The sequence below is a fragment of the Vulpes vulpes genome, chromosome 4, assembly GCF_048418805.1.
Source record: "Vulpes vulpes isolate BD-2025 chromosome 4, VulVul3, whole genome shotgun sequence".
Classification (NCBI taxonomy): Eukaryota; Metazoa; Chordata; class Mammalia; order Carnivora; family Canidae; genus Vulpes; species Vulpes vulpes.
Window position 1 is genome coordinate 131,996,007 of NC_132783.1, and position 26,060 is coordinate 132,022,066.

Below are 26,060 nucleotides of genomic sequence, written 5' to 3' on the forward strand. Positions count from 1 at the left end.
GTCATGATCCTGAGGTCCTGGGGTGGAGCCCCACATGGGACTCCCTGCTCAATGGGGAGTCGGCTTCTTTCTCTTCCTTTGCCCCCTACTCGTGTGCTCTCTCAAATAAATAAATAAAATCTTTACAAAAAAATCTTGTATTTCTAAATGAAGAAAAAAAAAACACTTGAAGATTCAAGGATATAAGCAGCTTCACTGAATACAAAGTATGTATTTTAAGCTAGTGACTTCAAAGTTACTCTCAAGACCAATTGTAAGAACTGCCTATTTAATCCATCCTCATCCTAAAAACTGACTCATCACTGATCCATATACTTGACCCATACTCACAACCATTCTCCATTTTTTGAGTTAATATTCATCTTTGTTATACAACGGATGGCATAAATATCAGCCCTATGAAAAGACTTTTACTAAAAAAGTTGTTTTCCATTAAATGATAAAAAAAAAAAAAACAAAATTAAAAACTTCTGAAAATAGTGAAGAAAAAAATCCTCTGTCAAGGAGTCACTATAAAATCTCAACCATCTGCCACCTTGATCCATCATGCTTTACGGCTGACATTGTGCCAAAGAAGGAAGCACCATATACATTGATTTGCTTCCACCTCCCAAATTTAAATCAGAGCAAAACACCAAAAGATGTATCTTATTGAGAATTACCTATAAAATCTCAAATTAAATCAATATGGCTATACCTTGAAAAGATACTAGTCTTGAAACAATCATATATGTTCAATTAGTTTCTACCTATCACTGTCCTTGAGGAAAAAAATACAGTAATCAACAATAGGTTATTTAGAAATAATTTTAAAATTAGAACTGGAGTCATATCAGGTGAGGAAAAAAATCTATGATGATTTTAAAACAATTTGAGTCTTTGATAGATCATGAAACATAAGAAAATACAAAAGCACTGAATTGTATAAAAATACTATGTGGAATCCACAAAATAAAACAGAAAGGAACATTTGTATGTGTTAAAATAATTTAATTCTCCCTGTACATTTCTGTCCACGTGAGCCAACAGAAATCAAGAATGCGTACTTTTACAGCATTTACCTGTTTTGAGACATTCAAGTCAATTCAGATGGCAAAGTAGAATTCAATCACTAATGAAATGTTTAAAAAATATATATTAAACAAAAAAAATGTTTTTACAAGATAAAAAATAATCTTCCACAATGCAATAAATTGCAGATCACCGAAATTTTAACTCTTTAGATGATTTCAGTTCAGTTTTTGGTTTCAAAATCTAGAGACAATCAAAAAGAAAAAGTGTTGGCAGAATTTCTATCTGTTTTTACGTTTCTCTTTCTTGCTTCGACTACTTGTTACGCCGCCTAAAGAACATGATGAAGGTGCTCTTGCATGACCTGTGGCTTTCAGATGGTCGAAAAGTTTATTCCGGGATGGAAATTCACTATGGCAGGTTGTACAGCTGATAAGAACATCACTCTGAAGAGGGGAAAAAAAATCATAAATAAAAGTAAATGTTATTACCTGAGGGCAGTCATTTATGTTTTGATGTTGAGATTACTTATCAAATAATTCAAAATAAAGACCTTTTAACAAAATGACAGCCACTAAAACAGGCTCCAAAGAGGTAGCTGTTCTTAAAAGTTAGGTCCCAGCAGCAACCAATACCATCAGCTTTAAGAGTCCAGAGACATTCAACAGTGTGTACCGTATGCACTAGACCAAGGTTTTAGATCCCAAAGTAATGGAAAACAGAACATAACTGTCCTGTCACAGTCTGGTGGTCCCAATGTGCCTTTTACTTTAAAGACAAACAATGACAGTAACACAGATATAGTAAATCCTACACTCGTCAAGAATAACTCTGGAAGGATCCACACCTACACAGCAGGTGCAGAAGGGCTCCTCACATACTTACATCTTTAGAATTAAGAGTTAGATTATATTGCTTAAGCAATGTCCACTGAAAACATGTCAATATGATTTTGACCTACCACTGTCTGTGGTTCAGCAGGTACTTTGACAGATTTTTTCGTATCTTTGGCTTTCTTTCCTTTGGGTTTAGGAGCACTGGAAAATAAATTAAAGAAGTCTTACAATCCAATAACATGGAAAATAAATTATAGAAGTCTTACAATCCAATAACATGGATGTAATCCAATAACATGACATGTCCCTTTTAATTATTATTTTACTCCTAAGAAGACTTGAAGCAGTGACATGCACTTTAAAGGCTAATTCATTAATTTTAATGGCCAATCTTATAAATTCTCCATCTCAAATGAACAGCTTTAAAGAGCAACTTTAAAGACCACAGTGGATGTCAAATTTGACACCAAAACCAAGGAATTTACTTAAAACAGTTGAAACACAAGCTATAAGACTTCAGGGGATTGTGTGGTTCCTTGTCTTCCTTCTCCTAGAGCTGCAGGCCTACCTCCCTTGAGGTCTGTTCCCCTCACTGCCGCCACCACCTCAATGGCTACATCCCCAGGTGCACTGTCCCACCCCTTCGCTGGTCCCCAATGGTAAGCACTGAAGACTCAGGTTCCTACTTTACTCTGTCATTTGAACTCTTTCTCATGGTCCTAGGCAGGGACCTGAGGCTACTTACTGTTCAGGTCTCTGCTCAAGGAGTAAGAAATTCTTCTCTGCTCCAGAGGAACAGAGGAGGCTTGAGACAAGAAAGTACAATAAGGCAGGAAGAGGAGGATCAGGAATGCTCTCTCCCAAGAAAGACCTTCCTCTGGCCAGCCACCGTGACCTGGTGCGGCACCAACACTGCGGGGCTCCTGCCAGCAGGAAGGCCTCAGACTGTGCAGACAGATCCTGATGACCTGCACTGCGGGGCCCCACACAGGAGGAACACCATGAGCATGGACACATGCTTCATGATGCTCCAACGAGTGGGGTGCAGCCTCATCGGGAGACTCGTTCTCATGTGTGTATCAAGGATTACTGATCTAGCATAAAACAAGGACCTCAATATGATAAAAGACTAGATCAAAGTGACTTTCTTATTTGGGCCACATTGCTGAAATGTCCATGAGCACATTCCATTAGTGTCCTCTTTCTAACATCCTTCATCTGTGTGCAGGTGGGATGTCTGTCTGGATAAATGTATGTCACTGATATACCTACCTGATTGGCTTCATCAATCATGGGAAAGGTGTTATTTGATATATGAGAAGATATCCTTTTTTTTTTAAGATGTTACCTATTTGAAAGTGAGAGAGATAGAGAGCGCACAAACAGGGGGAGTGGCAGAAGGAAAGGCAGGCTCCCCACTGAGCAGGGAGCTTGATGCAGGGCTTGATCCCAGAATCCTGGGATCATGACCTGAGCCAAAGGCAGACACTTAACCTACAGAGCCACCCAGGCACCCCAATATATGAAAAGATAGTCTTACTACCAACATTAATTAGAAAACACCATCAAATTGACTTACTTCTTAGCTTCACTTTTTGGATCATCACAGAGTTGGACAGTCTCTGTGACACTGCTATTTGCTTGGGGACTACCTTCCAGTTCTTTGGCACAGTCTTGATTTAAATTGGTATCTTCTGATTCAACCTTTACTCCTTCTTCAGTTCCATTTTCATTAAAATTATCATCATAATTCTAGGTAACAAAACACATATGCATTACAAAATAAATACAGTAATTCCAGGTTTATATGATACCAAATAATCATCCTAAACAATTATAATGTTCCATACACTCTGGAGGAGTATATCTTTAAGAAGTAAAAAGAAAAAGTGATAAAAATTTAAAAACATGAATGTTCATTGCAGAAAGATTATATTAGGGAAAAATTGGAAACAATCCATATGTTCATTAAGTGAATGGTTGACTGTATGAAAGGAATTATGAAACTCTTAAAAATCATATTTGCAAAGGTACTGATTCAATTTTGTGGAACAGTATTTACAACATATTAGCTAAAATATAAAAAGAAAATTATACGTATAATGTCTGATTACAATTCAATAGTAAGTAGTATCTGTAGGCCAAATTAGGGGTGATATCTCTAGTTCTCTGTATTTTCCAAATGATCTGCAATGAGCACCTATTTCTTTTATAGTTAGAGAAAAAAAACAGCAAATAAGCATTATAAAAAAGACAAAGCTTCGCAAACATACCTTCACTAAATGAACAGTGTTGTTGGTTTGCCACATTTGCTTTCCCTCCCCTTCCTCCCTCCTCTCTGTACACGCGCGCACACACACCCTGCCCCACACCCTGAAGGATGAAAGTAAGCTATAGGCGGATATCATGACACTTCCCATGTGTCTCCTAAGAACAAAAACATGCTCCTATATACCTACAATACCCTCTTCATACTCAAGAATTTAACACTGATATGATCGGTTTCATAATCCATATTCATAATCCAGTAATGTCCTCTCCTTGCGAGCCCTAACAGGGGCGACAACCAAGGACCATATATTGTTATGTAGTGGTCATGTCCCTTGAATTTCCTTTATTCTAGAACCACAGCCCTACTTTCCCTTTCATCATATTGATAATCTGCTGGCTGTTCTGTCCCACAGTTTGGCTTTGTCTAATTGTTTCTTTATGACTAGACTGTTACACATTTCTAGCAAAAATATTAGCACCAAAATATCTACTAAGTTCAAGATTTATTTTTTTGCAGGTAATTTTGTCTTTAGAATGTGTCCCATGGAGGATATTCAGAGTGCTATGCTCAAAAGTTACTTGGATTCCTCCTTTCTGTCAGCCAGGGTCATTTGTTTACATTCAATTTCAGTTTTCTGGAAACTGAATATAATTCAATTACATTCATCCTGGTGGCTTATTCAGATTTCTTTTTCTGACCATACAGAACCTCTCCCAGTCTGAAGTTCCCTGATTCTCTGTATTTGCTGCCTCCTGCTCTTCAATCTACCAGTTCATGTCTCCACACTACCTTCCCTTCAAAAAGAACCGAGAAAACATCAGGAAAAGTGCTACATAAAACGAGGTCTGAACTGGGGCTTTCTTCCTGATAGAAGCAGAAATTATCAACAAGAGTTATTAATATAAAGGAATAAAGCTTTGGAGCGGGAAAAATGATGTAGCAAACAAAGCATTTTCATTAGTAAGAAAACACAAATACATGTGTTCATTACTGTAATCTACAGGACCTACCCTTTCCGACTCAAGACAAGACAGGTTTGGGTGAGGTATAAATCTGTCTTATCTTGTCTTTATTCTAGCGGTCCTGGCACACACAAAAGAGAGGAAATGTTCTAAGCTAATGACTATAGCGTCTTCGAGTGGAAGACAGGATGAGTCATTTTATAAAGGAACATATAACTTGCTATGTGGTTTTATAATTGAAGCAAAAGTTCCAAGTCACAGATTTTAACAGTGACAAATTCCTGTGTCATTTATCATTTTTGGAATATGAAACAGATAAAAAATTTTCAAATATATAACCACTTGGATAAGCCAAATCTAAAGTTTTATGAAAATTATTCATGTGTTACCTAAATTTTAAAAAAATTTTCTTAAAAATTATTGTTAACTAAATTTTCTCAAAAAGAACTATAACATTTAATACTAATATAAGCTAATGTAAGTAGATTATGTTAAAATAGCACAGAAATCAACTCCATTCCTTTTAGAACCACCAAATACCCTTAGTAAAAATGAACAAACTCATTGTGTTTTTATACAACTACAGGACTGTTATGCATATATAACAACATAATAATTTTTTATTTAAAAATATTCTTAAGAGAGATGGGATTTAGAGACCAGGTTTGAAATATACTACTTACTTACATTTCTGAGTAATATTAAGAAACATTGTTTTTAAGTTTCACAATCACTACACATTTCTAATTAACTTTTCCTTTTGCAAATTTCATTTATGTTGTTGCCAAAAGAAACTCAGATATACAATAATCAACCCTCAAATTTTCACATATTTCTGATTTTAACTGTTGTCCTGATTTAAATACCCAGTCATCCTATGTGTCCAGATATTTTAATATTATCACTCAGCTACATAGTATCAGGGAACTAATTACACTTGTAAAATTTTAAGACATACCAACAACAGTAATTAAGTAAATCAGCAACATACATATTAATAGGGGAAAAGTGTTGAAAAAAGAAAATGTTTTTAACTCCCTTCAATCTGTTTTATAATCAATATAAAATTATAGAGTGAAAACCCCTCTCCTTAATACAAGCTATACTGAAAAGACAAAAGCAGTCCCACTTTATATTTGATATTTAGTGTTAATGAAACTTTTTTAACACACCTGTGCTGGTTTCTGTTTCTTTTTCTTCTGCTTTTTAGAAAGCCTAAGAATAAATAGAAATCAAAATGTCAAATATTTAACTGTGACCAAGTGAAAAAAAAATTAAAACACTATTGATAGAGAAGTAAAAATTTAAAAGTATTTAATAACATAGGTATTAAAAAGAAAATATTCACATCATTAAAAAATTAGAACAGTGGTTCCATTGATGGCAATTAGCATATCAATTACCTAGGTATAAAAGTTCTTTTAATACAGTCATAATGTATTCTGTAAAAATTGTATTTGACATCATACTTTTACCCCTTTCAAAACTGTAAGTTCCCTTAAGTAGAAAAAAAATATGTGGAAAGTATTAGCATAACAGAGCAACTTCTTTCAGCTAAAATAGCATTTAAATGAAATCTCATCTCTAACGTGGTAAGTACATCTAGGAGCATCTTTAGAAGTACTTTTGTTTTGGTGCATCTTCTATTTCTTCCTCAGAATTGGCATTCAATGGATTTTCGTCAGTTTGAGGTCCTGAAAAATTTTCTTCCTCCTCCTCCAACTGTTGTTTTAACAAAGCAACCATTTCCCGATGCTTCTTTGATTTTTCATGATTCCTCATACTGAAAGAACAATCTGATGTTAGTAACTGCAACAGGAGTCATATATGCCCAAATATGTGGCCTGTATTAAGTGCAACCACATAAAAATTCATTTTTCCCAGTAAGGAAGCAAAATGTTGGCGATCTTATAAAGAGCAACAGAGAAACCCTGTCAGGGCCAGCCCGAGACTGTGCTCTTCCCTCCCTGTCTCTCAGCATTCTCCCTACCTTCTGTCCTTTTATCTACATATCCTCTTCCAATTTTTTGGGTCAAATTTTCTATTATTTTTGTTTTCCAATTCTTAAAATTCAGATCTTCCCCACTGTTTCCTCTTAACCACTGAGTATTAGCCAAGTGTGTACACGTTCCAGGTTATACTGGGGCTTTGAAAGATCCGGAGAAATTACAAGACAACATTCCAGCTTGGAGAGAAGACCACTTGGGTTATGATGTGAAGGCCTCAAGTATCAGAGTAGTTTACCTCCTTTTGCTTCTTTCAGTAACTGCCTTTCACCTTTAATAACTGTCTTTCCCTTCTCATTCCCACTATCCTCAAAGTGAGTTCAGATACATCTCCACCTTCTGCCTAAATATCAATGAGCCATGTCTCTTCCAGTGCATCTATGGGCCACGAAGTAACATTCCACAAAACAGGGTTGACAACACTTAAGTATCAGAGTTATTAGATGAATAAGAAAGTAGGAAACTTATGTCAATACATTAACTTTATCTCAACTGTTCAGATTCTGGTTTTCTAGTTTCAGTTGGTACTCTTCCTTTCCACTAAAATTCTTTGTACCATGGTTTCTTAGAGAAAATGGAACGTCTTGTGCCAGAAAGTAAGTGCTCAAAAAATGACTGGGATATGTCAAAAGGATGTAGGAGTCACCTTGCAGGAACCCACACTAATCATATCTGGAAAAGTCTGAGCATGAGAAGCACAGTAATAAATTATAAAATGCTGAAAAACTTCACAAATTCATACTGATAACAGACAGATAGATGGAGGAAAGGCAGACTCTTTTATTACAGTAGAAGGCCTGATGAGGATTAATAATGTACAAGGAGCACTGGGACCAGAAAAGCTCCCTTTTGGAACCATTATGATGACAAGTGGTACCAACTGAAATCATAAATGAATGCCAAATCTAGGATATTTGATGAGGAGCAAGATATCTGCCTAACTTTAAAGTGTCTCTCCACAGATTAAACACACTAAAATCAGTTGCAAGGGAAAAAGTATCAACTCTACAGTAGAAGAGTTAGACAGTGCCCTGGCTGGAAGGGCAGACAGACATTGTAGGATTCCAGAAATAAAGCTCTGAGAGCAGCACTATATGTTGATGCACTGTTCCAGCTGGATACAGAACTTGAATCTAATCATGAGGAGATGGACAAACTGAAGATGATAAATACTCTAGTAAAAAAAAAAATATGTTAAAAGGGCCCGTATTCTGAAGTGACAACAGCACAGACAAGGGAACTGGTCCAGATTAAACAAGACTAAATAAATGAATGCAATGTAAGATCCTAGACTGGACCCTGATCAGAGTGGAAGAGACACCATACAGGACATCAACACAAGTGGAATATGGGCAGTAAGGAGATGAAAGGACCACATCAATGTTATAAAGTTCCTGAAGCTCCCAGCTGTACTGTGATCAGCTAACAGAGTATTCTTATTCTTACTCTTAAGGAATATATATTGAAGTACTTAGAGGTAGAGGAGTATTATGTATGTAACCTACTCTCAAAATATTCAGAGAAAAACTGTGTATGTGGAGCAGACAGGTGGGGGAGAGAGAAATGGGGTGCGCACAACTGGGGCAAAACATTAGCAACAGGTGAATCGGGCGCTTGCAACTTCTACCCTTGCAACTTCTCTGCAGGTCTGACGTTATTTCCAATAAAAAATAAAATTTCACATCTCCTTCACAGTTGCTTTTGTTTTCTTGTTTGTTTCTAACTCTTCCGCTCTTGTCACTTCTCTCACCACTCCACAATTTTTCCCTTTGGGGGTTTACGTCAATACCATTTACGACTCTCACACCCCCACTGTCATCCTTCCATCTCCTTTCTCCTTCACTGTGTTTCATCTCTTTGTCCCTGGCTGACTCTACTTCCATTTTCTGCCCTAATCTTTTCCCTCTCTTTATAATAGTATCCTTTTAAATACTTCTCTATTCCTCATTGTTTCCAAAAGGTGAAGTCCTTCTGCTTCAGCGAGTATAATTTAGGCAGGACACGTTTAAATCTCGTAGGGTGGCAGCACTGGCCTGCACGGGCGTGTGATGGCTGGAAGTGAGTTTGCCACCAACAACAGAGACCAGCTTTGGTCTAGCCCCTTGTCTGTGTGACCGTGCCTTCTTTGTTGCAACAAGCAACATTTCTTTCTAGAGACGCACCTATGTTTTAAAAAGCAGCTATCACATAGGAATACTGGCATGAATGAGAATCAGAACAACATGCTTAACCACCAGTACAAATCCTTCTTCCTCCTCTGCTGGACAGAAATTCCCCAAAAGGACAGGTAGGAGGGTTGGTGACCAATTGCTAAGAGAACTTTCCTTTTAGGACTTTTAGTGTTCTATTTCACCTCGGAAGAAAAGAAAAGATCTTCAAAGATCTTAAACTTACGCCTTTTCAGTCTTGAAAGATTTGTCACATGCTGGGCAGTAAAGGTCATTGTATAGCTCAGCATCCTCAGCTTCATCACTGTCTTTACCTATGAGAGAGAGGCCAACACTAACTATCTTGTTTGAGTAGAATCCAAATTTTAATCATGTTAACAAATTACTGTCTTTAGTAATGATCTAACATTACACACAAATTAGAAATTGTATTTCCTTACATAAAAACAATAACATTACTAGGATTTGAGCTGACCTTTTAAAAGCAGCCCTGGATTATAAGGAGAGGCTTTCAAATCAACCACTTTTCTTTCCAATTCTTCTCTTAAGTTTACTGAGAAGACTCAAAGTCTCTCAAAGTTCTCAGTGTGAGCTAAATTCAGAAAATCAAACGCCACTCTCATAGCTCTACTACAAAGCAGTTTCTTCAACAAAGGTTTTTCAGTTTACCTCTTAAGCAAGATTTGATGTGAACATATTTGTAACTGTAATCCACTCTTAAATGCTTAAATAAACTTAGCTTATAACACTCATCCTTATTTGACAGGCTGGTCATAAAACAACATTTTATATGTAAACTTTAACATGTCTTTACACCGTTGTTTTGGGCTTTATTACAACGAAATAGTTACTATCAATATAGTCTGCAAAATCTAAGCAACTAAAATGTTGAACTGAAAGTCTCTGCAAAATCCCATAATCTACTTAAGAAATAAACAAGTAAATTGATTGCCATTGAGATCAATATATGGGATCATGCAAGGAGATCAATAAAGATCCCAGGGTCTCTCTCCTATGGTCTACGTTTTTGTTCTTTATAAATAAGGGATATTTATACGATTCTGAAGGACATTCTCATCGAATCCATAGGTGATTAAAAGTTATCCTACCTCGTATTGTTTAATAATTGGTATTATTGTGCAATTACCTGTACCCTTTCAATATACTATATAAATGATTCATCAAAGAGTTAATAAAGAATGTTGGATTTGAAGTCAAAATCTGGATCTAAAAATGGTCATATTTAGGCCTACATGCCAGCTTCTCAGAATCTTATTTTTCTTTTCAGTAAAACAGACATCATTCTATGAGCAAAACTTTCATTTAAGGGGTATTGTGTGAGGATCAAGCAAACTCTTGCATGTGAAAGCACTTCATAAATTTTACATAAAACTTTAATTATGCCACCTCACATTTATAGAATGCATTGTAATTTTCAAAAGATTTTCACACATACTACGTCTAAGTCATTAACAAAAAGTTTCATTTCATCATCATTTGGAGTAAATAAAAGTCCATCATTTTATCACTTAGCTGCTAGTCTAAAACAACACATTTGTAGATACGGTCAAACTGACCCAGATCTGTGCTTAGATCTTTCCACGTTATTCCTCACGGAATAACTAGGGACACCGCGAAAAGTCAGGTATTCTCAACAACGCCTAATCCTCGCCTTTTCAGGTGGTCTCATGCCTGTGCTCTAACAAGAGGTGCAGAAAGGACACTTTTCAGCACACCAAGAGGAGCCCCTAAACAAAGTGAGAAATGAGAGGAAGATTTGTACACACCATGTAGACTCCTGTACAGTTATCAGTTTTTCTGGAAAGAGTTGCTATTAAAACTTGACCTACCGAGCTTCATTGCGGTTTCCTAAGTAATCAGCAGTCACACCTGTCAATATGCTCATCTGCGAAATTATTCATGCAGCCAGAAGCACACAGACTATTTGTATGGCCAGAAGAGTTTATTAATCAAATAAACTCTGGTAGTCTAGGAAATTAGACAGCTTCAATGGACTACCTTTGCGTGGCCTATACAATACAGTTTTCCATTTTAATTGCCACATTTAAAAATCAGAAGAGGTCATATAAAAATCCAGATTTCTGGGTCTGCTTAAAAAGCACACGAGGGGCAGCCCAGGTGGCTCAAGCGGTTTAGCACCACCTTCAGCCCAGGGTGTGATCCTGGAAACCCAGGACCGAGTCCCAGATCGGGCTCCCTGTATGGAGCCTGCTTCTCCCTCTGCCTGTGTCTCTGTCTCTCTCTCTCACTCTCTGTCTCTCATGAATAAATAAAATCTTAAAAAAAAAAAAAAAAAGCACACGAACACGAATACGAAAACCTTAGCAACACTGGTTCTGGCAGCAGCTGAGTCTGCAGCCACTCCCCCACCCCCCTTCCTACACCTGGGCCCCTTGATCAGCCCCTGCACACACATCTGCACACAGAAACATTTATTTTTCCCACGTTTCCTAATGAATGAAGTTACCTTCGTGCCCATCTTTGAGTTCAGATTCCTCCATTTCATCTTCATCTGATCCATCTCCAAACTCCTTCTCATAGCGCGCCTCCATCTCCTTGAGCTCCTTCTCCAGGTCGGCCATGGTCATCCAGCTCTGCTCTCTGTACTGCTCTGCCAGCCTAGACGCACAGCACAGCCTCGCTTACTCAGAGAAGCAGGTCTCCACATTGGTCCCACTTACCATGCAGGCTTAAAACCCACCCTCCTGGAGAGAGAAGGCTCCTTCCCCCTACACTGTCAGTGTCTACAAAGTTTTAAAATCTGCGCTTCATTCAAATGAGAGCAAAGTCACTCATCTGTTGTGTGGTTGGTTTTAACTACTATACTAGACGATGGGTTTGGGAAACTCTAACTCTTCGCAAGTTATTAAAAGCCTTGAGGTGGTTTTAAATCCGAAGTGTCAAGTAAAGTGCTAATTTTCCAAAAATGAGGGATGGGGCAGGAAGAATTTATATAAGAAGTGAATAATCTTTAAAAGAATGCTACAATGCTCTGGACACAATGCTTTTACGCTATCTCCAAGTAACAAAGCTTTAAAGGCACAGAAACGAATTAAGAATCTGGAGCGTACAAAGACACAGGGCTACAAGGTGGGGCCAAGCGAGGGCACTGCACTGACGTCTCACGTCCAGTGCCTGCCACTGTGATTGCCTTGCTATGTGATCTTGGACCCATCTGCCTCGCCTCCTCAAAAAGATGAGGAGAAAAGCCAGGCCTTGCTTTGCAGAAGTGCTGTGTAAAAAGCGCTTAGAACAGGGCCTTGTGCAGAGGAAGAGATCAACTGACAGTCATTACTATTACATCTCACGAGAGTCTGGTAACGGATCTCAAGTATAAAGGGCCTCTGAAGGAAAACATGCAGTGCAAAAGAAAAACATTTTCCTGGAGGCTAATGAAGCCAGGATGATGATGTGGCCCCCCACAGAAGTGCCCCATCAGGCCTGGCCCCATACCTCTACTGAGCAAGGGGCCCGGCCACACATCCCATACTTTGCCTGCTTCAGCTTCTGCTGCCGCCTCATCTCCTCTGCCTTCCTCGCCTTCTCAGCGTTCTGTTCCTCCACAAGCTTACGATGCGCCTGCACTCTCCTGTCTCTTTTCCGGATGAACGCGACCAGCTGACGGACAAGCTCATTCTTCTCCTTCCTTGCTTTGTCACGAATCTTTTTGTTTTCTTTTTCCATGGCTCGTTTCTCCCAGCGGTTTGAAGCTTGTCGTGTATCATATTCTTCCTTCCAAGCAAAGCTCTTCTGAGTGCAGAAACTCTGCCAATAGGCATAGAAAGGATGGACTACCTAGAGACAAAGAAAACAAGTAAAATGCTGAGGTTTAAGAATTTTTTTCTTCAGTGAGGCAGCAAGTTATCATTGATGCAACACATCTTTTTTCATATACATAACATCACTACTAATCAATGGAGAAAACAGTCCTTTCAGGGCTTCATAGAATAAAGCACTCTCTAAAACAAATGAATAAGGCGATTAATGGGATGGGACCACATTCAATAAACAGCAAAAAGTAAAGGAGGACACTGTGAGGGAGCTGAAAGCCCCTCCAGGAAGGGAGACAGAGGAAGAGGCTTACGGCATAGCACCAGTATCCATTCTTCTTAAATAAAGAAATGGGGATAAAGAAAAAACAGAAAGACCGTGCAAACAGTAAATATAATTTAGCCCTAATAATAAGTCCTTCCATAACTGATTTGACGTGTATATATATATATATATATATACACTATATATATATATACACACTATATATATACATAATTTATGTACATAAACTATTTATATATATTAAAAAAACTGTATATATAGCTTTTTCTAAAAATAAAATGTATGTTCCGTCAGGGTTTCCCCTTTGTGGATATCCAGATTGAGTGCTCAGGTGATGCACCAAGGCTCAGTGGAAAGCCTGCAGTTTCTACTCCAGTAGATAGTTCTCACATACCCTGATTATCAGCTCTCACCCAGATCTCTCTGCTTTTCCCTCATTGTTTTTCTTTGTTTTGTACACTCCTCACCTACTTATGGCATTTGTGATGGGAGAGGTCCCTTTAAAAGATTCTGTCCTGGGGATCCCTGGGTAGCTCAGCAGTTTAGCGCCTGCCTTTGGCCCAGGGCGTGATCCTGGAGTCCCGGGATGGAGTCCTGCATCGGGCTCTCTGCATGGAGCCTGCTTCTCCCTCTGCCTGTGTCTCTGCATCTTTCTCTCTCTGTGTGTGTCTATCATGAATAAATAAATAAAAATCTTAAAAAAAAATAAAAGATTCTGTCCTTGTTTGCTGACTGAATATCTGTGACTTTATTTTTAACAGATAAAAATCTGGATAATGCTGCAGATAAACGCTAGTTATAAACTAGCAATTTGGGCAGCCCAGGTGGTTCAGCGGTTTAGCGCCGCCTTCAGCCCAGGGCCTGATCCTGGCGACCAGGATCAAGTCCCGTGTCAGGCTCCTTGCATGGAGCCTGCTTCTCCCTCTGCTTGTGTCTCTGCCTCTGTGTGTGTGTGTGTGTGTGTGCCTCTCATGAATAAATAAATAAAATCTTTAAATAAATAAAATAAGATAAAATAAAATAAACTGGCAATGCAATTTTCTTTTACCGTATCATAGTCACTCTGGGAGTCTCCAAAAGTGGGGAAATCTTCCATCTCCTCTTCTAACACAGATTCTAGTTCTTCCTTCGCAATCATTTCAAAAACATTACGATAGACTGTATAAAAGCCCTAAAAAACAGTGGCAGGAACACAAATTTTTAATAGTTTTGTAGTCTAATCACAGAATACGATTTTAAAATGTAACATGAAAAATTTTAATGTTAAAGAATTACAGGCTCAAGCTCTGTCACTGCAAGAACATTTAGGTTTCAACTGGAGGTTTCCATATGCTGATAATTTAAGTATGAAGGCAAATGTTTTTTCAGTTTTCAAAATGAACACCATTTCACTTTTCTATTATAAAACAGTTTTAAGAACTCTTTTTGTGTTGAAAGTCTTGTGCTTAATAGGAAATTAAGAGTGAGTTCATTTATCTTACCTTTTCATCATCTCCATAACCAGAGTAACAGGTCACAGTGAAATAGTGAAGCAAATCTAAGCTGTCGTCTTGATATTCCCCATCAAGCCCACCTTTAAGCAGAGCTTCTCTATGATTATCATACCTAAACAAAGCAAATTAGTATTATCAGTGAACACTGAATAAATAAGAATTCACTGGCTGCTTTACTCTGAAACAGCCAAAATATTATTATTTACATTTTAATGTGTCCAATCCATACTCAAATTTTTTTAAAATATCAACATGAAAAGATTTAATAATCTTTCACAGAACTGATTAAAATTCTGACTGCAACTTCTAATATGCTGTAGGCAAGTACTGTATAATACAATAACAAGTACATTGTTCATACAGTAATATAAACAATGGAATTTAATTAGCCAGAGAATTTCCATGACTCCCCCCAAAAAAGTAGCTGCATTTCTACAGAAGAAATATTACTAAATAGGTCAGGCACTGGACATAATCTGCTCCACAGACTGATTATGTATTTGTGATCAGATTTACCAACACAGACCAGAACAAGACTCTTCTTAGATTTATGTAAACAGTCCAGGAGTTTCACACATACACAATTACTCCGTATAATAACTCTGTCCCCAAAGATGTAACAGGAAATCGAAGCTCAGCAATACTAAATACCTTGTCCATAATCACAAACCCAATAAGCAGCAAAGCTAGAATTCCAGACCAGGTCTCCTACATTAGAAGGACCATGTTCCTGGTAATTGTGCAGTCTGGCCTGCAGGTAACAGGAGAGTTAATTAATAGCAGGGGCTTCAGATAAATGATAAGAGAGTCCTTAGCATAGGATGGCCACCTGAGATCTGGAGAAGAGGACAGAACCAAGGAAGTCAGCAAAGAAGCAAGAAAGCAAAGAAAGAAGTTCCTAAAGAAAGGCAAAATCAAAAAAATAAAAAATAAAAAAAAAATAAAAAAAAAGAAAGGCAAAAGCATTTCTAAGGCCAGATCTCTGAAGTTTTCAGGAGGAAAAAAAAAATGTAGAATTCTCTCTCTGATTATCATATAAGACAAATTTTAAAGTCAGCTGTGTTATTTAACACACAAGACTCACAGAGCAGCACTGAACACCCCCCTGCTCTTTGTAACAGCAGGCTCCGGCACATAAGTTACGTAAGGGCTTAAAACTTATTCTTTCATAGCAAAAAGTTCATCAAAAAATCTGAAAACGCAAACTTTAAACAGAGAAATTTTTGTCTGGAATGGTATTAACTTTTCAGGTCATCCTAAGTAAAAGTATCTGTCACAGATGTAGAAGCTTAACTCTGTTTCTTCATATAAAGTAGTTCTTGGGGGAAATACTGCAATTGTTGCTCTGAAACACTCTTATGACTCTTATGTGTTTTAAGGACAAGTCAACATTTCTTGTGTAACACCAGTAAACTGGTTATACACCAGAGACATCCCATTTAAGGAGAAGTTACTTCACAAGTATCAAAGTTAAATCTATTTAATGTTGTCAAGCTTTGTTCCACCACCTATAAAGTAATTGGAGTAATCACCTCTAAGGTTCCTTCTGACCCTAATACTGCATTTTATATAATGAAGATGAGAGATGACTCAGAACACACCAAAACATTTGACAAATATACATTTTTCGAATCTCCTATTGATAATTCCTCCCAAGAGAACATGTTAAGATAGGAGGGACAGCGTGATGCTCACCATGCTCTCTCCTGAGGGTCACTCAACACGTCATACGCTGCTTGGATTAATTTAAATTGTTCAGCGGCTTCTGCAGCATTATCCAGATTTTTATCTGTTAAAAATAAAGTCACAGATATTCAGTCAGCAAACAAGGACAGAATCTTTTATTTTTTTTTAAGATTTTTATTTATTTATTCATGATAGACACACACAGAGAGAGAAAGATGCAGAGACACAGGCAGAGGGAGAAGCAGGCTCCATGCAGAGAGCCCGATGCAGGACTCCATCCCGGGACTCCAGGATCACGCCCTGGGCCAAAGGCAGGCGCTAAACTGCTGAGCTACCCAGGGATCCCCAGGACAGAATCTTTTAAAGGGACCTCTCCCATCACAAATGCCATAAGTAGGTGAGGAGTGTACAAAACAAAGAAAAACAATGAGGGAAAAGCAGAGAGATCTGGGTGAGAGCTGATAATCAGGGTATGTGAGAACTATCTACTGGAGTAGAAACTGCAGGCTTTCCACTGAGCCTTGGTGCATCACCTGAGCACTCAATCTGGATATCCACAAAGGGGAAACCCTGACGGAACATACATTTTATTTTTAGAAAAAGCTATATATACAGTTTTTTTAATATATATAAATAGTTTATGTACATAAATTATGTATATATATAGTGTGTATATATATATATAGTGTATATATATATATATATATATACACGTCAAATCAGTTATGGAAGGACTTATTATTAGGGCTAAATTATATTTACTGTTTGCACGGTCTTTCTGTTTTTTCTTTATCACCATAGAGCAAAATAAATCTCATAAAGCTTTAAAAATATATACCAATTATTCTTCCCTTGGCTGTGCTTCCTTAACTCTGAATTCAGAGTCTCTCTGTCTCAGGCAGGTAGGCAGCTCCCAAGGTGGCCCCCAAGGACCCGCATCCATCTCCTAAGAGCCACACCCTGTGCAGCCCCCTCACAGGTCACCAGGGTTGCTCTGGGGGACCAACAGCAGGCAGCAGAAATGAGGATGCCACAGTAAGTTACTTCTGAGACTAGTCTGTAAAAGACGGCAGCTTCCACCTGGGTCCTCGCTGTCTCGGATCGCCCTGGGAGGAGCCAGCTGCCACGGCATGAAGACGCGGGGAGAACAGGCCTCTGGCCCAAGGCAAGCAAGCAGATAAGGCCTGCCAAGACCACGCGGTGAGACCGAGACGTGGACTTTCCCAATGAGGATACCACTCATGAGAAACCTGAGCCAAACCACCCAGCTAAGCCGCTCCCAGATCTGATCCTCAGACACTCGGTCCCTATGTTTTGCGGTGTTTAAAACCCAAAGCTTTTGGTAATTTGTTATGGAGCAATAGATAATAATACAGTCAGAAACTAAAATATTTTGAATCTACTCGGGACCATACCAAAATTGTAGAAGCTGCAACTTAATACTTGCCCCGAAGAGGCCGGAGGTAACACGGGACAGAAACATATTCCCCGTGCATAATCTTGCAGCCTCAGAACGAGACCCAAGGGCATCCTGCCTCCCCGTCCGAAGTACCCGGCGTCCAGCCCTTCAGGTGGTTTCCTGCTCTACCACTGGCACTGACAGTACCTTCTCAGGGCCAGCTCGCTTTGCTAAGATGCTTTAACATAAAAAGCTCTCAATGTTATTTTAGAATCACGGTAATTCTAACTTGAATGGAAAACAATCTCCCTCCCCGCAGCCCGGGTGTAAGTGGCAAGTACTACGGCGCAAGTCTGAACCCCCTCCCTCGGCGCAGCGCATGTGAAGCAGCGACGGCCACCTGCGGTCCCCCTTCTCCTGGACTACACACTCCCATCTCCCACCGCACACCACAGTCCTCTACTTCAAACGCAGTAAAGACAGGCGCCAATGATCAAAGAGCCATTCATCACTCCCTTCTCTTCACATTCTACTTTTAATCACTACAGCTCATAATGTTAGCTTCTAGCAACAGCATCACATGACCTCATTGTGAATTTACGGCCTGCTGCAATCAGGTTTTAGGTAACGCAGGACAGTCAGTGGTCTATTGCCATTATTTTAAGTTTTGATTACCACTCTATGAAAGATACTACTACTAGAGCTGCCTACCTAGTACCTAGTCTCACAGTACCCGTGAACACGGTTTTGTTCACAGTGGTAATGTACCTAGTTAAAAAATTCACCTCCCCAGATGTTCTGGAGGTTGGGGAGATTAGGTGACCCAGTTTTAGCCAATGAAATATAAACACATGGCAACCAACTAAAACTTTCCAGGAAAGATTTTATTTTCCATATGAAAGGGATGGGCTTTGGTAGCACTCACCTTACACCCTTAACCCAGTCCAAAGTCAGTCTAAGGCCTACAGGTGATTATGAGGATTGAGGCAGAGACTGCTCCTTTATTCCCTTCTTCCAGTAACAGTGAACCCTGATTTTGTGGCGGGTACAGGGTCCCATGATAAAAACTCCATTTCTCAGTCTCCTTTGAAGCGTGGCATGACTGTGACTACATTCCAATCACTACCACCATAAAAGTGTTATACGACAGCTTTTAGGGACTTCCTTAAAAGGCAACCAGCACACACGCTGTCCCTGCTCTACCCTTTCCTCCTCCCTTCTGCTCCCTGGGACCGCCAATGACCACCCTGGACAGTAAGTGAGGGCCCATCTGAAAGGAGCTAAGCAGAGTCCACAGACCTCGAGGAGGAGAACTGCTCCACCGCAGCTCACCTGCTGGTCTCTGTCTGCACCTGGACACGAGAGAGCAAGAAACTTCTAGCTTTGAGGCTTAACTGTTGATACTCGGTGCAAGCACTCAAGCCTTAGAGTCAGGACAATGGAGCAGGTCTCTGACCGTTTCATCATCAAGAGCTGGAGCTACCAAGATGGGCCCTCTCTGGATTTCTTGCTAAGGTTGAGAAAAACAAAACTATTTAGTTTAGTTACTGTAGCCATCTTCCTGTCACATGCAGCTCAACAGTCCAGACATGCTTTAAGGTGAAAGTCATGATTTCTACATCTTTCATGATTCAAAAATACTCATGATTTCTACATCTTCACCAAATCATTCATAAACTTTTTGTCATAAATAAAAAAGCACAGTCCCAATTAAAGCAGAATGGCAGAAAATGCCAGCAAATAAATCTTCCCACATAAAACAAAAAAGGTGACTGGGGGAGGTATGTGGGTGGTTCTTCTTCACCTTTTAATCAGTACTGTACTCTGTTGTCCTGCTTCTTCCCACTCCCTTCCTTCCTCCCCCAAAGAAGTTTGGAGAAAGCTCAAGCTTTCAAACACAGAAAGTCCATCAATGTATCAGCTGAAAATAAGACCTAACTTCTTACTGAAGCATCTTTCTTAAACAATTTTTTCCCAGCCTGTCATATGGCTCTTTATTTCACTCAAACAAACCTGAACTGGTTGACTATAATGTTAAAGTGAGATCTAAAAGCATAAATGCAGTAAGTTAAAAAGCAACAATAAAGAAACAAAAAGCCCACATTTATTATTAGCCACATGCAAAGGCCACAGGTATTGCAAATCCAGTCATCCAAATTTAAAAAGCATTTTCACACTATTCTTTGTACTTTTCTCTGGATCCACTATGCACACTCTTCTATTCCCTCCCAAACTTTTTTAAGGTGCCTTTTGGAAAATTCCATGGATTGAGCCTTTTAAGTTCTGTCTTGAGGGAAGCCAGGCTTCCTGAGAATACCACTTCCCTGCAGGGCTTCCTCCTGGGGCTCCTTAAGCCACAGCCCTCATACGGCAGGTCTGGTGCTGGAGCTGGCTTCCTCCTGGCTGCTGGCCCTTCACTCACCTCCGAGGGCAAACTACATTCCTTCCAGATTCAAACCACTGGCCACCTTCTTCCCCTTCTCACTGTCCACACATCACTCAACCAATCCCCCTTAACTCACTGAGAATTCTAGCACTTGGCTCAGTTTCCATCTGCAGATACTATGATCACCATGGGTGACCTCAATGTACTCTGACCTCCTGGTCTCCCTACTCCCAGTCTTGCTCGCTCCAATCCACTCTCCACAATAGCCAGAGGTACCTGAAAAATAAATATCTTTTTCTCCTGCTTCCAACTTCTCAGTGGCTTCCCAATGCCCTTAGGTTAAAATCCAATGTACCTAATCCAGTTTACCCCAACCTCCATGACCTGGCTGCTGCTTCCCGGGCCATGCTCACCACTTGCCCTTCCTGCATTCTGCTATGCTTTGTCTTGCCTCCCTCCACCTGTATTAACTGCTTTCTGCCTTTAGTCTTGCCTTAGAGGTCACTTCTCTGGGGATGCACATCTCTCCCACCTACACACAAACCCAGTCCAGGTCATATGTGCTCATAAGCATCTTCTATTTGCCTTCATACCACCCTGATGTCACCAGACTGCAACTGCCTGTTTTCCTGTGACTCTCTAATGACTTTATGTGCCAGCAGGGAAGGGACTGTCCCTGTCTCATTCACACAGCAAAGTGCTCGTGGCATCAAATAAAAGCCTTCCCTTCACAAGGAGTGATCTCACTGGAAGTAATGTTGACCCTACTGAAGATTATGTTCGGTTGCTCAACAAAAAACAAATACCTTTAACAATAAAAAATGAGCAGCCTTTGTTTTGAAGTACAAATTCTTTTTGGAGCAAACCCCATATGTTAACCTCAGAAACATCTAACACAGAACTCTGCACACAGGATGAATTAAACATTTGCTGACTGACGGACGTAACAAATTAACAAGCCAGCGCAGCAAAATATACCATAATACTGTGTTGCCTGGAGAGGATGTATCCTTTAAGTGTACAGGCATCTTCACACCAAAAGATATTTAGGATGTTATGTTTTATGATGACATTCAGAGAAGACATGCACATTTCATTTCTAACCAGTGAGGTTTCAAAACAGTTAGTGATGTTTTAATAATGTTTGCATACTTCTTCCTTCCTTCCTTGCACTGATTTCCAATCAATCACCAAATCTGGTAATTTTTCCTTTACAGCATCTTTTCAACCTGGCCTGGCCCTTCCTTCCCACTGACCCCCAGCCTGGTGTGGGCCCTTCCATAGTGGAACCTACCTGACTTCTGTCTCTGTCCCTCTGCAGTCCACTCACGGGCCCTCACAGTTACCACCTCAAGACAGCTTAATAAAACCAGCCATTATTAGAAAAACAAATTCGACAGTCCTTAGCCTAACATTCAAGACCCTTTACAATCTGATCTTAAAACTACACTTAAAAAAATCTTAATATTATCATCAAAATTATATATGCATTTGGTCACAAGCATCAATCACATTTTTCCAGCCAGAAGAGGCAAGGAATTTCTAACTTCCTTCTAATTCCTACTCAATTTCTGATGAACACCCTTATTACTCTAAGAATATGGTTCAATACTCTTTTTAGAATTATTCATTTTGGATTTAATTAATTTTGACTTCCTGCTCTGATGAATGTTTAGCTTGCTTACTTTCTTCCTTTCCAATATATATTTAAGTTCCTCCGTTGGTAATCATTACTCTAAGTAACAAATCCATACCTTTATTTCTTGCTCAACCCCAGACATTACCCTTTGACCATTTGGGTCCCAAGCCCCTCCTTCAGCTCTTCTCTCAACACATATTTTCAGATTTCCAATAAATACTGTCCTCAAACTGCCCCTGGACCATCTCTGGTCCAGCATGATGCTGTTGCCTCTACTTTTAAGCTTACTTTTCCCAGTTGCATTCCTCTAGGATCCAGCATAAATCCAGGCTCCTCTGCCAAGGGGAAGCCTCACTGCCTCTCAGGGCACAGGGAAAAAACTTCGTCCCCAGAATGCCTGGGGCATTTATTAGTTGTTCTACGAATCCAACTACCAATTGTGTGTGTTGTGCTGTTTTGTTTGCGCTTGTATTTAAGATTCCACGGCTTAGGTACAGCATGTTTTCCCAGCAGGACTCTTGGGATCTCTAAGCACTTCAGAATCTTCCTTTGGTGCCTTGTATATACTGGAGGTTCTAGCGCTAATACGGAAACCTCTCAGAAGCCTCAGAAAGCTGAGATTCAACTACAGCCCTTAGTTTCCCGGCCCGAAAGATCAGATAAACTTCACCGAACTCCCAGCAGCCCGACCTACCACCAAATACAACCCCCAAAGGAAGCATACTTCTAAGCCCCCGGGCCAGCTTCACGAGGGAAGCCACCCCTAGAAGTCTCGGTCTGCAGGACACCCGCAGGGGAGTGCCGGGTCTGAGTTTCAACAGCTTACGGGGGGGGCGGGGGGGGGCACAGCTACTTAAAGACCGCCTGGATGTCAGCACCGGGCCAGGCTTCACGCCCGGGCAGCCGGGATTCGGCGATGAAGCTAAGGGCAGCTAAGGGCAGCCAGGCGGCAGGGGCCCCGGGCCCCGGGAGGAGCGGGGACGGCGCTAGAAGGCGTCCCTCCCGCCGAGTGGCACTGCGGGCAGCGGGCGCGGGGCGGCCGGGGCGGCCGGGAGGGGCCGGGAGGGGCCGCGGGCGCGGGGGCGGGCGCGGGGGCGGGCGCGGGGGCTCGGGGCAGCCGGGCGGAGGCTGCGCCCGCCGGCGGGCGGCGGCAAGGGCTCTGCGCAGCGGCACCGGCCCGAGCCCGCGGGAGGTCGCGGCCGCCCAGGGCCCCGCAGTTATCCGGGGGTGCGAGGGCGGCGAGGGCGGGGGGCGGGGGCCCGGCTCGTAGTTACCCGGGTGCCATTTCAGGGCCAGCTTCCGATAGGCCTTCTTGAGCTCCTCCTCGCTGGCGTCGCGCCGCACCCCCAGCGCTTCGTAGTGACACTTCATCGCCCGGCCGGGCAGGGCGCCGGGGCCGGGGCCGGGGCCCGGGGCGGGGCGGGCGCCCGGGCCCGGGCCGAAGGGGCGGCGGCGGCGGCGGCGGCGGCGCTGCTGGGCCTCCTCGGCAGCGGGAGCCCAGCGCCCGCACCGGGCCAGCCAGCGAGCGCGGCGGCGGCGGCGGCAGCGGCGCGGGGCGGCGGAGGCGCGCGACGGCCACAGGCGGCGCGGGCTGCGGCAGGCGGGCGCGCGGAGGGGGCGGCGCCGGCGGCCGCGGCTCCGCATGGGCTGGGGGCGGGCGCGGCTCCCGGAAGGCTGCGCGAGGCGGAGGCGGGGCCCGGACAGGTGGGAGGCGGGGCCTGGACAGGCGGGAGGCGGGGCCTGGATATGTGGGGGCGGGGCCTGGACGGGCGGGGGCGGGGCCGCGGCGGGCGTCATTGTGAGGGGCACAGTGGGCCGTCTGTGTAGGGAGCGCCGAGTGGGCAGCCCGCCCGAGGCTGATGGGGAGTCTGATGGGAGATTCTGGAAAACACCTTGTTTTCTGAAGACAATTTCTCAGTGGAGCCCCGTTTTTTTTTTTTTTTTAATTTTTTTTGAATTTATTTATGATAGTCACAGAGAGAGAGAGGAAGAGACACAGGCAGAGGGAGAAGCAGGCTCCACGCACCGGGAGCCCGACGTGGGATTCGAACCCGGGTCTCCAGGATCGCGCCCTGGGCCAAAGGCAGGCGCCAAACCGCTGCGCCACCCAGGGATCCCTGGAGCCCCGTTTTTAGAGGAGGCAACTCGGACTCCAAGTAGTCGAGTGGTTCGTTCAGGCCTCCCCAGCTGCTCAATGGCAGGATTCAGGTGGACCCGATACCCGGTTTAACTCTTCAGTTCTCTCCAGCCGCCACTCATCGAGATCTCTAATACTGCTCAATCTGACCAATATGCAGAGAAATAACGGTAAATATGATGCCCTAAATTGGAAGTGTGAGACAGCATCAACACATTTTTTAAAACATACCAAATGTTTTACCTCTGATATGGGTAAAATTGTGCTAACCCATCCATCCATTCCTCTCTGATCCTAACTTTCTGGTTTCTAATCCTACATTTCCTAGTATTTAACCATTTTTTCCTTGATCTAACTGATAGAGTATTACAGGATGGGATATCCCTACAACTGTTCCAAACAATTTGATAAGGTATCAAAATAGTATTCTAATTATCATTTAAATATGGTGAAATATGTACACCAGTGTATTTCATTATAATGTGGAATGTTTACATACATCAGTTGTTAGGTGTAGGTTTTGTCAACCACGCATAAAGAGGTTTGGCTCTATTGCTAACATCTATTGTACAAGGTGGTCCCTAGTTTCTCTAATACTCTGCCCTATCAATCAAAACCAACCAGGGATCCCTGGGTGGCACAGCGGTTTGGCGCCTGCCTTTGGCCCAGGGCACGATCCTGGAGGCCCGGGATCGAATCCCACGTCGGGCTCCCAGTGCATGGAGCCTGCTTCTCCCTCTGCCTGTGTCTCTGCCCCTCTCTCTCTCTCTGTGTGACTATCATAAATAAATAAAAATTAAAAAAAAAAAAAACCAACCAACCCTAAACCTCATCAAGTTTTTCCACACCACTGTTCAACCAACTCATACTCAAAATTCATACACCTGCCTCCTTTTCAAAGAAGGAAGATACCACACCACCTTAGTTTGCAAATCAGCAATGGATAATTGAGTTTGAATACAGGGCAAAATAGAAACTCTCCCCATTTGAGAATGGCTTTGCAGTAGGAATAAAACGTGACTAAGAAAATAACTTTTTTCCTCCAACTACATCTGGTTTTGCTTAGGACTTGTGAGTCAACTGCCTTTTTCCTCCTGAGAGAAGAGGGAACTCTTTTTGCCTGTAACATTGTACAGCAATGTAAAGACAATTACACTGGATATAAATCTGTTTAAAGAATTACCTTTGTTAAACAAGTTGGCTTCTAAATGAACATGGACTATAAAGATGATGAATTCTCATTCAAATGAGGTACTCCTATAAATGACTGTAAAAGGGAAGTAATTTGGGACAGGAAAATATGTAGAAACTGATAATCAAAATTGTAAAAAAAAAAAAAAAATCCATGAAAACTCTACAACACACACCTCAGAATATGTTAAAAGTTTGGGTCTTCACTCAAACTCACAACTTGTTGAGCCAGTTTATTTTATAACCTATAATTAACTTCTTGAGATGTGAGTATTTAAATTCAAATCCTGAATTACAGCTTTTCATCCCGGGCTATATTCAATTGCTGAAATAAATCAGCTTTTTCTCCCCCCTGCACTTAACCAGATTTGGTCTTCATTACCAGACACTAGTATTTAAAGTGAACCTCTTAAAAAAAAAAAAAAAAAAAAAGTGAACCTCTGAACTGACCTACCTGCTTAATATGGATTGCAAGATAAGTAGCCTAACTTAGACTATTTCAAAATAAAGTGGCCTCATTGTACAATCAAGGCCTTTCTTTGAAAAAAATTAAGAAAAAATGAAATATAATAGAAAATCAATTGTTCTGTCTACAGATTTAGAGAAAATTAAAATACAAGTGAGGAACTGGGAAAGATGTATAGAATAACTCAGCCATAGAAGAGCTCTTACAAATTAGTAAAAGAGAACTACAAAAACAAGATTAGTCACAAAAGAAAAACTATTATCTTCCCCAGAAAGGTATTTTTTTAACTTACCAAACTGACAATGATTATTTCACTGTTGTCAAGTGTCAT

General features: G+C 41.1%; 1 protein-coding gene across 1 annotated transcript; it reads right to left on the reverse strand.

Moving 5' to 3' along the window:
- Positions 1–969: 969 nt before the first annotated feature.
- Positions 970–23,481, reverse strand: DNAJC21 (DnaJ heat shock protein family (Hsp40) member C21). The gene is made up of 12 exons (XM_072757113.1): positions 23,210–23,481; positions 16,521–16,614; positions 14,814–14,937; positions 14,381–14,503; positions 12,767–13,071; positions 11,744–11,895; positions 9,482–9,569; positions 6,706–6,864; positions 6,254–6,296; positions 3,427–3,599; positions 1,973–2,048; positions 970–1,457 (listed from the first exon to the last, which is right to left on the reverse strand). Exons 1-12 carry the CDS (start codon positions 23,304–23,306, stop codon positions 1,293–1,295), a joined length of 1,599 nt encoding a protein of 532 aa, XP_072613214.1. The 5' UTR covers positions 23,307–23,481; the 3' UTR covers positions 970–1,292.
- Positions 23,482–26,060: the final 2,579 nt, after the last annotated feature.

Excerpts from the sequence above, each read along its gene's own strand:
- DNAJC21 (XM_072757113.1), bottom strand. The coding sequence starts at position 23,306 with ATGAAGTGTCACTACGAAGCGCTGGGGGTGCGGCGCGACGCCAGCGAG. Across the intron at positions 13,072-14,380 it reads CCCAGAGTGACTATGATACG|GTAGTCCATCCTTTCTATGC; the intron begins GTAAAAGAAAAT and ends CTTTGTCTCTAG. Across the intron at positions 6,865-9,481 it reads TCTTTCAAGACTGAAAAGGC|TATGAGGAATCATGAAAAAT; the intron begins GTAAGTTTAAGA and ends TTGTTCTTTCAG.